This window comes from Bos taurus, chromosome 27, assembly GCF_002263795.3.
Source record: "Bos taurus isolate L1 Dominette 01449 registration number 42190680 breed Hereford chromosome 27, ARS-UCD2.0, whole genome shotgun sequence".
NCBI lineage: Eukaryota > Metazoa > Chordata > Mammalia > Artiodactyla > Bovidae > Bos > Bos taurus.
Genome location: NC_037354.1, coordinates 33,075,863 through 33,092,693, shown reverse-complemented (window position 1 = coordinate 33,092,693; position 16,831 = coordinate 33,075,863). Strand labels below are relative to the sequence as shown.

The 16,831-nt window shown below is 54.6% G+C and overlaps 1 protein-coding gene across 1 annotated transcript in view; it reads right to left on the bottom strand.

The window, feature by feature from the left end:
- The window catches only part of ADGRA2 (adhesion G protein-coupled receptor A2), a 37,131-nt gene that overhangs the window by 14,398 nt on the left and 5,902 nt on the right, over window positions 1–16,831 (bottom strand). The window contains exon 2 of the mRNA XM_024986491.2: window positions 9,815–9,886. Coding sequence (XP_024842259.1) covers window positions 9,815–9,886 — 72 coding nt within the window. The remainder of the gene's footprint in view (window positions 1–9,814; window positions 9,887–16,831) is intronic.

The window sequence follows — 16,831 nt, the reverse complement described above, 5'->3', positions numbered from 1 at the left end:
GACAAACACAGAGAGATGGAACATGTCCCCTGCCCAGCCCTGCCCCTGGTCTGGGGTCCTCACACCTCAGCGCCCTCTCCCACCGAGGAACTGGCCTCCATAACCCTGCGCCCCTTGAGAAAGAAGAGGAAGCCATCAGGGTGTGTCCCACGGGGTGACTTCCACCCCCAGGGTGCAGGCAGGGAATGTGCGAGAACGCAGCACCCAGAAGGCTCCTTCAAGGGTGGAGTCTGGAGATGGGGACGGCCCCCACCCCAAGCTGCCCTTCCTGCCCGCTCCCCGCCCCCACTTGCTGCCCAGAGCCCCACCCGCGCAGCCCCCGCCTCCGATGCCTCTCCGGCCTGTGCCCCCTGGCCCCTCTGGGGGTCTGGCCGTTCTCAGGGCTCTGCCTCCCACCCCGCGCGGGGGAAACACATTCCTCATTGTGTCACTTCCCTTCATGGGCTGCCAAGGGGCCCGGGCTGCAGCCCCCCGCCCCTTCCCTCTCTGCTCACTGTATATTCTCATTTCCTCCCCGCCCCCCCCCCCTGCAAGAACCCCCACCCAGCTGCCCCACTGATGCTCCACAGATGGGAGCAAGGCAGGCGGCTTGGGCCCAGCCCCTTCCTGCCCCGGGTTTCCTGCAGCCCCCGCCGGCCACCGGGGCCTTTGGAGAGGGGAGCTTCCAGCGAGTGTCTGCAGTCCTGACCCCCTAGTCTCACACCCGCAGAGCAGCTTCCGGGGTGGGCAAGGCAGCCCTTGGAGAGAGTGTCCTCAGAGTTGGCCCGGATCTACCAGTCCCTGGTCCTCTCCAGGGGGAGAGGGGCACAGGCCAGGGGCAGCTCCCTGCGCTGAACTGATAGCCCGATGGGGGCTGCTCCCCCCCACCGCCCCTAGCAGCTCAGGCCTCCTGGTCCCCAAGGTGGGGGCGCAGCTCTGGGGCTGTACCCTCCCTTGTGGTAGGAGATGCTCACACAGAACCATGGGCCTCTGAGGCCCCTACCGGTTGGTTGGTGGTTCAGCACCTTCCTGGCTGAGCGGAATCCTTTTTTGAGTATCTGCTGCGGGCTATGGAGTCCCGCCCCAGAAGAATGCACTACCCCCCAGTACTATGCACCTGATTTCAGAGGCCCATGGAACCCAGGTTACAAACCCCTGCTCTGGTCTTTCTCATCCGATCCCTTCATCTCTTAGGTGAGGTCACAAGGACGCACGGATGCATCCATGATGTGCGTCCTTCTGTAATCTCCCGCCCCCTGTCTGCTTCCACAGGGCCCTCCCTGGTCCTGGAACCTGGCGAAAAGGCAGCTTATGCGCGGAACCTCCCTCCCCACCCCCACCACGCCTAATCCAGACCAGGCTCCCCGACTCCAGACATATCCCTCTCCCTGTATCTGTGCCCACACGGAGGAGTAGGATTCCCCTATGGCAGAAGTTGGGGGGCAGGGGACTCCTGGGAGCAAATCTCACCCTATACCCTTCTTGGGAAAAAGGAGCTCAAGGAGCTGAGTGTGTAAGACTGAGTGTGTGAGTGCAAGGAGCTGAGTGTGTAAGACTGTGTGAGCACAAGCAATAAAACAGCAGATTGATTGATAGGTTGGACTTGAAAATTTTAAACCTTTGCTCTTGAAAGAATATCACCCAAGAAAGGGCAACCCATGGGATGAGAGAAGATATTTGCAAATCATATAAAAGGGACTTTTATCTAGATTATATAAAGAACTTACAACTCAATGATAAAAAGACAAATTGTCCAGCTGAAAAAATGAGCAGGGGATGTGAACAGACATTTCTCCAAAGAGAATATACCAATGACCAATGAATGCATGAAGAGGTGCTCAACACCATTAGGGAAATACTTGTCCACTAAGATGGTTATAATTTAAAAAACAGAGACTGGAATCCTTATATGTTATTGATGGGAGCGTAAAATGGCGCAGCCACTTTGGAAAACAGCTTGGCAGTTAAAGCTACCATTGTTTGTTGTTGTTTTGTTGTTTAGATGCTAAGTTGTGTCTGACTCTTGTGTGACCCCATGGACTGGAACCTGCCAGAGTCCTCTCTGTCCATGGATTTCCCAGGCAAGAATACTGGAGTGGGTTGCACTTCCTTGTCCAGGGGATCTTCCCGACCCAGGGATTGAACCTGTGTCTCTTGCTTTAACAGGCGAATTCTTGACCACTGAGCCACCAGGGAAGCCCTACATGACCCAGCAATTCCACTCCTTGGTACATATCCAAGAGAAGTGAACACACACGCACACAAGAACATACACGGAATATCCATAGCAGCACTGTTCATAAGCCCCAAGTGGAAACACCCCAAATGCCTATCAACTTAGGAATGAAGAAATAAAATATGCTCTCTTCATACGATGGAATAGTATTCGGCCATAAAAAAAGAATGATGTAGAGACTTCCCTAGTGGTCCAGTGGTTAAGAACCTGCCTGCCAATGCATGGGACACAGGTTCAATCCTTGGTCAGGGAACTAAAATCCCACATGCCGTGGGTTAACTAAGCCCACGCACCACAGCAAAGATCCTGTGTGCCACAACTAAGACACAATGCAGCCAAAAATAATAATTAAAGAAATAAACAGGAAATGACGTGCTAATACATAGTATATGGACGAACTTGGAAAACACTGTGCTTCATGAAAGAATGCAGTTACCAAAGATCACATACAGCGTGGTCCTCTGTGTATCTGTCTCTGTAGATTGGCCAGGCGAATCTACAGAGACAGAAAGTAGCTTAGTGGTTACTTGTGGTTGCTGTTTGAGTCACTAAGTTGTGTCTGACTCTTATGGGACCCCATGGACTGTAGCCCACGAGGCTCCTCTGTCCATGGGATTTCCCAGGCAAGAATACTGGAGTGGGTTGCCATTTCCTTCTCCGGGGGATCTTCCTGACCCAGAGATCGAACCAGAGACTCTCCTGCATTAGCAGGCGGATTCTTTACCACTAAGCCACCTGGGAAGCCCAGCATTTGCTCAGGGCTGGGAAATACAGAGGGTGGAGGATGGGGGGAGTGATTGGTAAGGATTCAAGGTTGCTTTAGGGGATGATGAAAATGTTCTAAAATTAGATGATGATGATGAATGCACAGCTGTAAGTGTACTCAAAAACCACTGGATCCTACCCTTTAAACGGGTGAACTTTATGGTATGTAAATTAGGTCTCACTAAACTATTGAGTGTGTGAGCTTGTATGACAGTACGTATTTGAGTGTGTGTGTGTGTATGTGTGTGAGTGTGTACCCACACTCGGACAGGGTGGGGCAGCACGAAGCTGGCTCCCTCTGGCCCCCACAGACCTCCCTGCTTGTGGGTTTGAAAACCAAATTATAGGTTTGGAGGCCGCAGAGCAGCTCCCTTGGGCCCTCCAGGACTTTCAGGGTTCCTTAGAAAGTGGGGGGGAGGGCTGGCTGCGGAGTGGGCACGACACCCCCGCAGGTACAGAGGTTGTCTAGGGGAGGCGGGAAAGGGAGAGGTCTTGGGGGCCAGGAGGAAAACCCAGACGGTCCGAGGCTCCCTCCCACCCGCATGCCCCGGGCCCCTCTTGTCTCTGACCTCATCCAATAGGTATTTCTGGAGCACATACCCCGTGCCAGGCCTTGGGCCTACAGCAGCGAGCAGGAGGGCTGTCCCTGGACCCATTAGCCTCCCTGCCCGGGCCTTCGGGCAGCCTCTGCTCCGCGTTCCTCTCCGGCGGCGCGGGCCGGGAGGGCAGTGAGGGCGGGGGTGGGGTACGCCAGAGCCCGGCCCCCGGCCCCGCCCACAGATTAATGGAAGCCACCTGGCTGGGGAGCCTCAGTCCCCCGCCCGCCCCCCACCGTTCCCGTGAGCATCCGCGTCTAATGAGAGCCCCAGCGCCGCCGCATACCAGCCCCCGGGGCTCATTAATCTCATTAGGCAACGACAAATCATCCCGGGCCTCGGCTCCAGGCTCCCACCCCGGGCCCTCGGCTCCAGGCGTGCTCAGGCCACTGGGGGCTGCGCGCGTCCACGCGGACCCACAAGCAGGCCCGCACGCCCAGTCCGGGGCTCCCTCGGCCTTCACCCCACCCCCCGAGGGGGCTGTCTGCGCCGTGGCCCGCTCGGGTCTGCGGGGCAAGTCCGGTGGCCGGGTCCCTGCTGAACGCACGGAGATGCGCGGGACCCGAGAGACGATTCGATCGCCGGCGAGACCTTTCCGCGCAGACACTTCGTCTCCACCACCGCATGCCCGGGGCTGGGGCCTGCGGATGAATCAAGCGATCAGGGGTGGCTGGTATGACATCTTGCCACTTAGAACTCTTCTGAGGAGCAGGGGACCGCCTGTACTGAGAGCCCGAAGTGTCCCCCTGCTGTCGTCCTGGGTGAGAGCCTCTTACCCCGGTGATCGCCCATCAGGGAGCCGCGCCTTGCCCTTTGATCCAGGCGAGAAGCCTGCAGCTTGCACAGGCACCCGGAAGGTGAAGGATGGAGGGGCAATTACATCCCAGTCTCTTTTCACTCCAGGGCGAAGTCCTGTGCCTTTTCATCACCAGTCCCTTCACCCAAAGGTCCTTCCCCTGGACAACAGGCTAGTCTGCGCTGAGGGGCGGTGGGCCACGGGGCTCAGAGGCAGGGGGTCGCAAGTCTGGGCTCTTCAGCCACAGGCCTGGACTATCCTTGAACCTTGCCAAGCTATTTCAGGTTCTCCTGTCCAGCCTGCCTAGCTGATAAAGGTGTGTCTCCCCACCCCACCCCACCCTACCCCTCCCGGGGCCACGGGTCCACCCATGGGATTGTCTCAGGCACGTTCCCTCGGGGGGCCCTTTTTGTGTCCTCTCCCCTATACCTCGGGGCTCTGCACTGCAAAACAGGGGCCCCTTACACCCCACCCATCTGCAGAGGCCAGAGGGGCACTCGGCATGGGCAGGCAATTCTGGCAGTTCCTGGAGCAGCCCAGACTGAGTTACGGGCGGGCTGATAACTCCCACGGGACTTGCTGCCTGGCCGTGGGATGTGAAGCTGCCACTGGCTCCACCGAGGCAGCCTGGACAGCCCAGTCCAAGAGGACAGAGAGATCAGTGTTTCCTGGCACCAACTGCACACCAGGCCATGGCGTCTCATTCGCGATGAATAGGCCCACAGTGTAGGGGTCATCTGGTCCGCTGGTTCCCAACCCCGATGGGCATGAGAATCGCCTGCCTACCTTGTCAGCGATTCCCAGGCCCTTGCTGACCTGATCATTAGCATCTCCAGGACCAGAGCCCAGGGCCTCTCTCCACCTCTGGGGAGTGACTGAGATGATCACTCTGTGTGTCAGACTATAGCCGCGGTCCCTAACCCCGGGGCCACAGACTGGCACCGATCCGTAGCCCATAGGAACCAGGCTGCATAGGAGGAGGTGAGCAGCAGGTGAGCAACTGAGGCTCAATCTGTGTTTATGGCCGCTCTCCATCACCTGCATTACTGCCTGAGCTCCGCTTCCTGTCAGATCAGCGGTGGCAGCATTAGATTCTCATAGGAGCACAAACCCTCACCCTAGAATCAAGGCAGAATATCATGAGATTGCCACTACATAGAAATAAAGTGCGCAATAAATGTAATGCACTAGAATCATACAGAAACCACCCCCCACCCTGTCCGTGGAAAATTTGTCTTCCACAAAACTGGTACCCAAAAAAGTTGGGGACTGCTGGACTGTAGCACCCAGTGACTTAATCAGTCACTAATCTGGGTGCTGCTGTGGAGGTATTTTGAAGATGTGGTTTTAACATCTACCGATGAATCTATCAGTTGACTTTAAATAAAGGAGATGACTTTGCTAACATTGGTGGGCCTTGTCCAACCATTTGAAGGGCCTGAGAGTAAAAACCGAGGTTTTCCAGAGTAGTTCTGCCTTCAGACTGCAGCATCCATTCCTGCCTGACTCTCCAACCTGCTGACCGGTCCTACAGATTTTGGATTTTCCAGTCCCCACAATTCACACTACAGTCCATGGGATCACAAATAGTCAGACACAGCTGAGCGCATGCACACACACACACACACACACACACAATTACATGAGACATTTTCTTAAAATAAATTTATGTTGTTGTTTAGTCACTAAGTTGCGTCCAACTCTGAGATCCCATGGACTGTAGCCCGCCAGGATTCTCTGTCCCTGGGATTTTCCAGGCAAGAATACTGGAGTGAGTTGCCATTTCCTTCTCTAGGGGCTCTTCCTGACCAAGGGATCAAATCCACTTTGACAGAAGTCTCCTGCATTAGCAGGTGGATAAAGAAATAATTTCTTAGAATTCCCCTGCAGTCCAGTGGTTAGGACTTGGCACTTTTACTACCATGGGGCTGAGTTCAATCCCTGGTCAGGGAGCTAAGATCTAGAAAGCTTTGCTGTGTAGCTAAAATATTTAACTACTAACTAAATGTATGTTTATGTAAGGCTCAGACATATCTGACTCCTTGCAACCTCAGGGACTGCAGCCTGCCAGGCTCCTCTGTCCACGGAATTTTTCAGGCAAGAATACTGGAGTGGGTTGCAATTTCTTTCTCCAGGGAGTCTTTGCAATCCAGGAATTGAGCCTGTGGCTCTTGCATCTCCTACATTGGCAGGTGAATTCTTTACCACTAGTGCCACCTGGGAAGCCCAACTGACTGACTAATTTCTTTGCCTATTTATATAAGGACACACACATTCATCTCCTTTCGGTGCTGTCTCCCTCTGCAGAAGGCTGACTGATATAGCGGTGCTCAGCCAGGCTCGAGGCCCTGGGCTCCTCCAGCCCCGCACTGCCTCTCCATCCTGGGGAAGTGCGGGCGCCTGCTGAACCCAGCATCCCCTTCTGCTTCCCCTCCTCTGAAAGCCCAGGTGGCCGTGTCACTGGGCTCTTTGATATTTTTTCCTTCTCCTGAAACACCGTGGGTATCGCCCACACCCAAGGATCATAGAGTTTAAAATCCAGAAGGCACTTTACAAATCACCCTGTCTCTCCACTTTTAACCAATGAGCAAACCTAAGGCTCCATCTGACCCCACCTCGCACCACTCCCCAGTCATGCTGCCCTCTTTGGGCGCCTCAAACTTACCAGCCAGACTGGACCCCAGGGCTTTCCAACCTGCTGCTGCCTCTGCCTCCAGAAGGCTACCTGCCGGTCAGCTTCCTCCCTCCCAAGGGCTCGGGCTCCATCAACTCCAGCAAGGCCTTAACCTCACTACATCAAATAGCATCTCCACTCCAGAGCTTTCTGTCCCCCTTTCCCTGCTGGCTGTTTTTCTCTGCAGCATTCAGGGTCTCCTGATTTATTGTTCAGTTCTTGGCTATTGTCTGGGTCCTGTCCGTGGCAGGTGAGTTCCATGGGGCAGACACCTGGCCTGCTGTGTTCATTCTTGACGCCCAGCGTGCAGCCTGGCACACAGAGGGGGCTCAAGAAACATCTCGAGAGCGGACAACTAGGTGATTCCTAACATGGCAGGGGCATTTAGTCATTACCCCAGCTCCCGTCCCACTGTTCTCTGCCTGCCTCCATGGTTTGACAGGGGCCCCTAGTGGCTCAAACGGTAAAGATTCTGCCTGCAGTGTGGGAGACCTGGGTTTGATCCCTGTGTCGGGAAGATCCCCTGGAGAAGGAAATGGCAACCAACTCCAGTATTCTTGCCTGGAGAATCCCAAGGACAGAGGAGCCTGGCGGGCTACAGTCCATGGGGTCGCAAAGAGTCGGACACGACTGAGCGACTTCACTTTCACTTTCAGCGTGGTTTGAATGCACCTGCAGTGCAGTGATTCAGGTCCCCGTGGGTACTGTAGGTTTGCGTGGGGTGGCGGGGAGAGGGCCATCTTCTCATCTTCATCAGAAAATCTACCCTCCTGGGACTGAAGGATGACCCAGCAGACGCAGCAAGCGGGCAGACCCAGCATGTCTGGGGCTGATGAGGCAAGACGGAAAAGCTGGAAGCATGTCCTAGAGGCTTCCAGAGGCTTCTGCGGTTAGTCTTTCTCCAAAAGATCCCTGGAGGGAGCATCTGGTTTCTGGCATTTCAGCCCTCTAAGACCTGGGCTGAGTGCAGGAATTATAGCTCTCGAGTGCTTAGCTGCTCCTGAGAGAGAAAATCTTTCCCTTTTTGTTGGTACCTAACAAGTGTTTTTTTTTTTTTGCTTTTATACAAAGGTTTTTTTTTTTTAATTAATAAAACATTTTGTTTAAAAAAAATACTCTGTGAGAAAAAATAACTATAAAATGCAAACTTGTTGTTATCTTTTAGTTGTTAAGTCATATCCAACTCTTTGAGACTCCCATGGACTCTATCTTGCCAGGCTCTTCTGTCCATGAGATTTCCCAGGCAAGAACAGGGGGATGGCTTTCCATTTTCATCTCCACGAGTGTTTTTTTAAACTTATTTTAAATTTTTGGCTGTGTCACTTGGCATTCGGGATCTTACTTCCCTGATCAGGGATCATATCTGTGCCCCCTGCAGTGGACACTCAGAGTCTCAACCACTTGGACTGCCAGGGAAGTCCCTAATGAGTCTTTTAAAAAGGAATTTGGTGGCAGCCCTTCCTCCCTGTTGGAGCAGACTGGTCATGGCTGTGTGTGTTCACGGCCAGCATCCCGGGACCCCTCCCAACTCCAAGATGCCCAGATCACACGGAACACGCTCTGCCTTGCCAGCCCCACGAACCCAGCCAGGCCACTAAGCTTTCCCCGAGCCCCAAGGGAACTGGGAGAGGGGCTTGCCCTTCTCTTGGGAAGTGGGCATCATGGAGACAACCTCATGAGATTATTGTCCCGGTTAAAGATCTCACATAGATACTGCTTCTCTCCTACCCTTGAACTTTCTAGCCTTCCCTGAGCCCTCCTTTGGACTTCACAGAAACTCTGACCTGCTTCATTTTTCTATATATGGCATGGTCTGTGGGCTCACGAGACGGTAATCTCTTTGGCTCTTTGAAAGGAGGCGTCTGCCTTATCCTTGAGTAGCCTCCATCACTCTGATCTAAGCATTTTAGGCAAAATGGTACTGGAGGGGACAGGGCCCTGCTGGAGGCCTTGGGAATGCCCAGGGGGTGGAAGCAGAGATGGGAGATGGCGGTGGGGGGCTTGGAGGTAGGGGAGCTAGAGAGGGTCCGGCTCCAGCAGGGACAGGAGGCCCAGGTGTCCCGTGGAGAAGACAGGACCCAAAGCTGTTGTACAGGCTGTGGATCAGAAGCTGCCAACTGAACGGGGAACTGAGAGAGGGCTCAATTCAATCCTCTCCTTTGGTACGGACTTTGCCCGTGATAGAGGCAGGTCCCCAACTCGGGGAAGGAGCTTCTCTCCGGCTAGCAGGACCCTTGCCAAGCGAAGGCCCCACCACCAGCTCCAGCCCCACAGGGCAGCTGATGCAACAGTAATCAGGGTGGTGGGGGAACAGTGAGCGGGAGAATTGGACATGACCCGCTGTCCCCACCCTTGGCCAGGACTCTGGCCCCTGGGAGCTTTGTTTATTGCTTGTGTTTAGGGAAGCAGGAAAGAGGCCCCAGTCACACTAAACCCTCCCTCTGCCCGGTCTGCTGGGCCCCCAGCTGGGAGGGGGCGGTGGCTTCTGGCCAGTTAAGGGGTTTGGCCCTTGGAGCTAATTGCTCATTAAAGAGCGTTAATGAGCTTCCCACAGCCCCACCCCTGCCTGGACCAGCGAGGTGTCCCCAGGCCTCTCTGCTGTCCCCGGGGAGGGAGCGGGTCTCTCTTTCCCAGACCAGCCCCTCCGCCCTCCGCTTGGTGGTCAAGTCCAACTGTGGGCCCTGCTCCGCCAGCAGGTTCTGGGTTGCGTGGCCCCTTGGCAGTTAGCACCCCTCACCCTCCCTGGCCCACCCCGCCTGAGCACTTACAGTTTCTCCAGCAGGGACAGTCCCAGGAAGGCTCCGCTCCGGAGGCCGGTGATCTTGTTGTTGCTCAAGAGCCTGGAGAACCGGGGAGAACACAGATGGGAGAAGAACACTTGCCTTCTGCGTAAGTGGCGCCCCCTGAGGTTGTGCAAGGAGCAGCCCCACCCTGGGCTCTAGGAAACCACGGGGAGGAGCCAGCCAATAGCTCGGGCAGAATACAGTCAGCCCACTGAGCCCCAGCTCCGCCATGTCAACCTGCCTGGGATCCCGCAGCCTGGATCTGACTTGGGCTCCATATAAGCAGGCACGCTACTCTGTTTCCACCTGGGAATCACAGGCCCAAGCCCACAGCCCCACCTTTCTCCCCCACCCCGATAGCTCTGTCTTGCTCAAGCCGTCAGCCTTGACCTGAGGACAGTGATGGGCAGAAAGGTCTAGCAAGTAGAACAAGAAGCCCAGTAGGTGTGGGGGCAAGTGGAAGGGATTGTCCTTCCTTGGGGTCTCCATCACTCTGGGAGCTCAGGGCCTCACCAGAAGGGGACCCCTCCCTCCCTGCCCTCAAAGGCCCCCAACTCAGAGGAACAGAGTGCCTGTGCGTCCCTAAGCCTGTCTACAACCTTGACAAGAAACTGATGGAGTCCTGGGCGCCCCCCGCTCCAGGGAGCCCAAGCCTCAGGCTCTGCCTCTGAGTCTTTGTTTATTTATTTGTTTGTACTGGTGGGAGGCGGAAAGGGGGCCCCAAGTTCCTGACGGAACCCACTCTGCCCACCCACTCAGTCTTTCTCTGCCAGGCTCCCCACTGGGAGGAGAGCGATCCAGACCAGTCAAAGGGCTCATCCCTTGAGTTAATTGCTTATTAAAAAGCTTTAATGAGGGACTTCCCTGGTGGTCCAGAATTTAAGACTCATGCTTCCACTATAGGGGGCATGGGTTCGATCCCTGGTTGGGGAACTAAGATCCTACATGCCATGTGAGACCAAAAAAAAAGGCTTTAATGAGCCTCTCAGCCCAAGCTCTTGCAAAGGGTTTCCCATCTTTGCTCTGAGCAGTGGAGAGCAGACCTGGGAAGGCCAGAGGGGCAGGCCTCCGGCCTCCTCTCCAGTGGGCAGCCTCGGGGCTGGACAGTAAGAGAGAGGGCAGGGGGCAGGGACTGGGCATGACAGGGGCTGTCCGAGCTCTGTGCAAAGCCTCCTGGAAGTGGGTGGGTGCACATACCAGCCCAACAGTGAAAGGACCCCAGACATCTGCGCTACTCCAAGTTCAAGGAGCATGTGGAGGGCAGACCGTGGCCGGATGGAGGCACGGGCGGGAAGGGCTTTGTGGGTGAAGGGAAAGAGGTGCAGCTCATCTCCTTCCCTGCTTTCTCCGCTCTGCAGAGAGGCCCCCTCCTCCCCTCCTGGACCCCGCCTCACTGTCTCTCCACCTCATCATCCACAGTGACCATGTGGACGGGTTCCGGGGAAGTGCTATGTTTCCAAAGTGCTTCACACACACACACACACCTTGATATTTCAAAAAGCACATCACAGTAGTCATCATATGAATACTTAGAACTTTCTTGAACCCCTTTATTATCATTTTATGCGTTTTGTTCTTGTTCCATTTAGTCGCCAAGTCGTGTCCGACTCTGCGATTCCATGGACTGTAGCCCGCCAGGCTCCTCTGTCCATGGGATTTCCCAGGCAAGAATACTGGAGTGGGTTGCCATTTCCTCCTCCAGGCGATCTTCCCAAGGATGGTTTTGTTTCCCATTACCTGTGGTGGCTGATTGTAAATAATATTGTCAGTTCTTACAGCTCTAAGGGTCTGGTGGGGCTGGGGTTGCCCCCTTGGTGGTGACAGGCTCCTGATGGTGTGAGTTTTAAATCCAAACCTGCCCCTCGTCATCTGCACCTCATTTCTTCATATAGCCTCAGGGCCTGAGGCTCAGAGGCTGCATTAACTGTCAAAAAAAGGCGAGAGGACCCTCAGTATCCTTATGTGGGGGAGAGATCCTGAAATACCAGGAGGAAGGGTGAGAAAGGGCATCTGTTTCAGCCTCCCCCACCCCAAGGTCTCTCCAGGGATGACTCCTGCCTGGGTCTTGGGAGGAAGACAGATTAGGATGCTGATGGGGATGGGGAGCACAGGGAAGGGTCAGGGGTATGGAAGGACAGAGGAATGGGGGAGCCAGGTTATCACAGCCCAGAGCACCAAGGGGGAAGCCTGAGAACACTGCCAAACTTGAATGGCGTACGGACCTGTTAAAGGGAGCGGAAAGCTGTTTTATTTCCTGCAAATATATCTGTGGATCCCAGTTTGAGAAACATTGACCTTAGGAATGAAAATAAATACCTTCTAAGAAAAAATTATCTCAAAATTATCAGCAAAAGATTTTTGTTTACAGATCGCTGAATTAAAAACAGAAAATTAAAAAAGTCTCCAATTCCCAAATCCCTAATATTAAAACTCAGGATTGTAACTGGAGAACCCCATCCAGACACGTCTAGAGGTAGTGTTGGGGAGTAGGTACCCCACATTCCCCAGACTCTTCAGCCTTTAACCCTTGAACACCTTTCACATACCCCAAATTTAACCCGGAGTCGGTCAACAGAGGTAGAACGCCAGCTGCACATGTAATTCAGAACGTTCTAGCAGCCACACTTTTTAAAAGTTAAAAATTAAGTTAATCTTAATAATAGACTTTATCTCAGTGCATCCAAAATGTTATCATTTTAACATGTAATACATATGTTATTATGTATTATAAATATATAATTATATTATAAATAGAAAACATTACATATATATTATATATACTTATATATTATAAATACACAATATAAATTATATACATAACAAAAATTATGAATGAGCTATTTTCCTTCTTTTTGTACTGTCTTGGAATCTGGTGTGCAGTGTCCTCTTCCAGCACAACTTAATTTAGACCAGCCACATTGCAAGTACTCGGAGGCCACATGGGGCTGGTGACCTTAACCCTCATCCCTGATCTAGTCTGCTTGTAGCCAGCACCGCCCCCCACGAGGAAGTCTGGGCTGCCGGGGAGATCTCGAGGCAGCCGGGGTGCTGTGTGCGTAGGTGTGTGTGTGTCTGTGTGTGTCTGTGTGCGTGTGGCCTGGGAGCAGAGCAAAGGATGGGGCCCAGCACCCAAGGCAGGTGAGGCTGAGCCTCTGGTCCAGGAGAGCTCCCTCCTGGCTCCCGCCCCCTCTGAAGTGGGCTCTGTGGGCCGGGGAGGAGAGGGCACAGCAGCGTGGGAGAAGGGTTGGCTGCAGCCCATGCAGCTGGCTGGGCCAGCCCAGTGCAAATTCCCAGCCTGGAGAGTCTTGAAATGAGATTTTTTTTTTTCTTGTGTTCGAGAACATGCTCTCCCAATCCCCTACCCTCTAAGCCACTCACAGAAGTGGGGACCCCAGGTCGGCATCACTGCATCTTCCCCCTCCAATGGACCCTCTCTTGCCACATCTCCAGTTCTTGGAAAGACATCACTGATACCATTATGGTTTAGCCCCCAAGTAGCCAAAATTGGATCTTTTGGTCTTAACAACCTAGATCAGGCTGAGGAGATTTTATTTTCGTCCCAGAGTGTGGGGACTGAAATAATGGTGTCTGCGGGTTCAGTTCTTCGGAGGTGCCCCTTGTGTGTCTGGCCAGGAATTTGGGACCGCGTTTGGGGGAGGTAGGAAGCTGGCAGTCACAAGGCTGCTCATGGGGGTAAATGAAACACACACACACACACAGCCTCATCCATTAGGAAGCAAAATGTTCCCACCACACACGGCTCCCATGGGAGGCAAACAGTCAGGGCGGCCCCAAGCTTCTGTCCAGAGTCACAGACACGGTGCAGTCTTGACCCCTTCTTCCTAATACTCTCAGCCACCTCTCTCTCCCAACAACCTCAGCAGCAGCAGCCTTCCCAGCCCAAGTACAGTGTGCCCGCCAGGAGGGTTTTCTTCCCAACCACGCCACTTGCCTCTCCGGCTGGCCCAGCCCAGCATCCTCAACATCTTCCTCCCTCCCCCCGCCCCCGACTACCACCCAGGGTCACATTTTCACAGGAAGGGGGGCCAGTCCCTGGAGGCCTCTGTTCACTACCCCAGAATCTGAAACCCGGCCAAAGAGAGGGGACACACGGCGTCCATTCCAGAACTCTGTCCGCGCCCGGGTCCTATTTTAGGGAAGAGGAGCAAGCAGCGTTACTGCTAACGACGAGGCTGGAGGCCACAGGAGCGAGTGGCTGGCGTCAGCTGGGGCCCTGTGGCCTCCAGGCAGCCGCAAGAACTCGCCAGATCCCGGCCTGACATCCAAGATGACCCTTGTAGGGGTCCCGCAGGCCCCACTCAGTGGGGCGTGGGGCCAGCACATGCCTGCACCGAAGGGGTCTCACACGTGCTGGAAGAGTCGCACGTGTCACCCTCCCAGCCCCCACCTGGCCCAGCACACACACACATGTCAGGGCCCCACGCTCTCCAGGAATTCTGAGCCTGGAATGCAGGCTGCTGCCAGGGTCCTCTGGGCTGGGAGGGCCCCGTCGCCAACACCTGCTGCTGGCACCTTGGCCGTGTCTTTGGGAGACTGTCAGTGTGGGGAGCAGGGTGGTCTGCTTGCTGATGCAAGAAGAGCCCCAGGCTCATAACCATCAATGTGAGACCGTTCTCCCCTAACCCCCCTCCCGTGGGCACAGTACCCAGGGCCTTGGAGCATTTCCAGGCCCATTAGGGCATCTGAAACCTAAAAAAAAAAAAAAAAAAATCACTACTGAATATAGGTGCTGCAAGTGTAAATTAATGAAGGTTTAACTACAGAACTACTAAATGTCATATTATTGCCAATTAGCAATCATCGTTCAGTTTCATGAAGGATGTGGGTGCAGTTTAGCATGACTGATGGGACAATGGGGCCTCCAAATGTGAGACTGCCTCTGGTCCACGGGCCTGGTTCTGACACATACCTTTGCCTAAAGGCTGTGCCCATTCCACTGAGCCTGACTGCGGGGCACAGAAATGCTGGAGAGGACACACGGCACTCCCAGACCTCCTGCCATCCTTCCCTTGGCTGGAAGACTGTCCGGTCAGCCCTGAACACCTACTGGTTAGGAGGTCACCCTGGTGGGGCCTCTTCTCCCCAGGCTTTAGAGGGCCATGTCCTGCGACATGGAGACGGAGAAGGCAATGGCACCCCACTCCAGTACTCTTGCCTGGAGAATCCCATGGATGGAGGAGCCTGGTAGGCTGTGGTCCATGGGGTCGCAAAGAGTCTGACATGACTGAGCGACTTCGCTTTCACTTTTCACTTTCACGCATTGGAGAAGGAAATGGCAACCCACTCCAGTGTTCTTGCTTGGAGAATCCCAGGGGCGGGAGAGCCTGGTGGGCTGCCATCTATGGGGTCGCACAGAGTCGGACACGACTGAAGTGACTTAGCAGTAGCAGCAGTCCTGCGACAGCCTCTGACCTCAGCCTTGAAACTGAGCTGTCCAGGCAGGGCCTGAGGTCAAGGTAAAGACGAAAATTGTCTTGCAGTGGCTCCTACACACAGGACCTTCCCTCGGTCCTCTTCTCTAACCTGCCCTCTCTGCAGGGGCACTGCATCTGGGCGATCAGCAGGCAGAAACCAAGAAACTGGAGAAGGCGAACCTACAGCTGTTCATGGTGGGTAGTTGATATGCCTTGACTGGGATGTGGGAGCCCCCGGCACTGGAATTGAGTCTGTTGTGAGCATTCACCCCTGGGCGTCCACTCACTCATTATTCAATCCTACAAGAACACTTATGGTGCGCTTGGCCCTGGGGAACACACCAATCCTACCTGAACACCTGCTGTGTGCTGGGCCCTGGGGAACACACCAGCACTGCAAACACAAATGAGACCGGGTGTCTACCATTTCCCACTCAGGGAAGGTGGAAGAACGTGTGACGGATAGGGTGGACTATTTGTATAGCTGTGTCCACCCGGTTTCAGGAAGCTGGTAACTTACTCCCAATCACACTTCCTGCAGACACGGCCTAAAATCTCACCACGGGGGACTCAGACTTTTAGGCAAAGAAAGTGGGTTTTTAAAAAAATACAAATAAACCTGAAAGGATCTGTTATCAATCTTTTACACCTAAGCATAAATTAGCCCTTTACTCCTTCCATTCAAGAGATTTTCCTTGGGAACTTGGAGGCTCCACTTCTATCCTTTGTGAGCCTGTATCCAGCCTCCACCTTGAGCCTGCAAGGCCCCTGAGGGCAGAGACCAGCTCTCTATGGCTTCCTGGCAGCAGAGGCCAGACACACAACACAGGCAACTGGCGGACTGGGTGGGTGGGCGGGAGTCTGGTGGGGTACAGCTCCAGGGGAAGTGGGGGTGGTCCATGAACCCCCAGTTTTCCCAAGCCAGGAGGCAGTTTCCTCTTTGCCTCCACTTCCCCACCAAGTCTTCTGGGCAGTGATGTTGCACAGTGGTCCCCTAAGCACACGTGTATCAGTGCGGGTGGACGCCTCTCTTCCTGGCTCACTATCCACGTGGAGGAAGCAGATTGGTTATCTCCCTGCCCCCAGGGAGGATGGCTCTGATTGGTCAGTGTGGGAACAGGGTTGACCAGGAGCTGGAGTCAAGGGATCTGGCTGGGAGTTGGGTGACCTTGGGCAGGTCAGCCGCAATTGGGGTGCCTTCTTAGGAAAAGAAGGGTCTGAACTGGAAACGCCCACTCCTTAGTGTGATGGCTTTTCCCACCCTGAGTCTCCTGAAATCTAGAGTTTCTGCTCCAACTCACAGCTCCCAGCAGGCGAAGCGCCCTGGGGGCGGAGGGCGGAGCGGGAGGGAGAGAAGCGGGAGGTGGGGGCTCTCGACCTCCTCTTTGCTTTCCAGCTGGGAGACGTCTGGGCCCTCGAGCTCAGGCTGGAACTCCCTCCCGGGCTGCTCCCTCCAGCCGGTTCCCTGCTCCTCCGTGACAGACTGTCCCGTGCCCCTCACCTGGCCCCATCCATCTTGCACACCCGTCTCCCCCAGCCGGCCTCTCCCCACTCCCAGGGCTGGGAA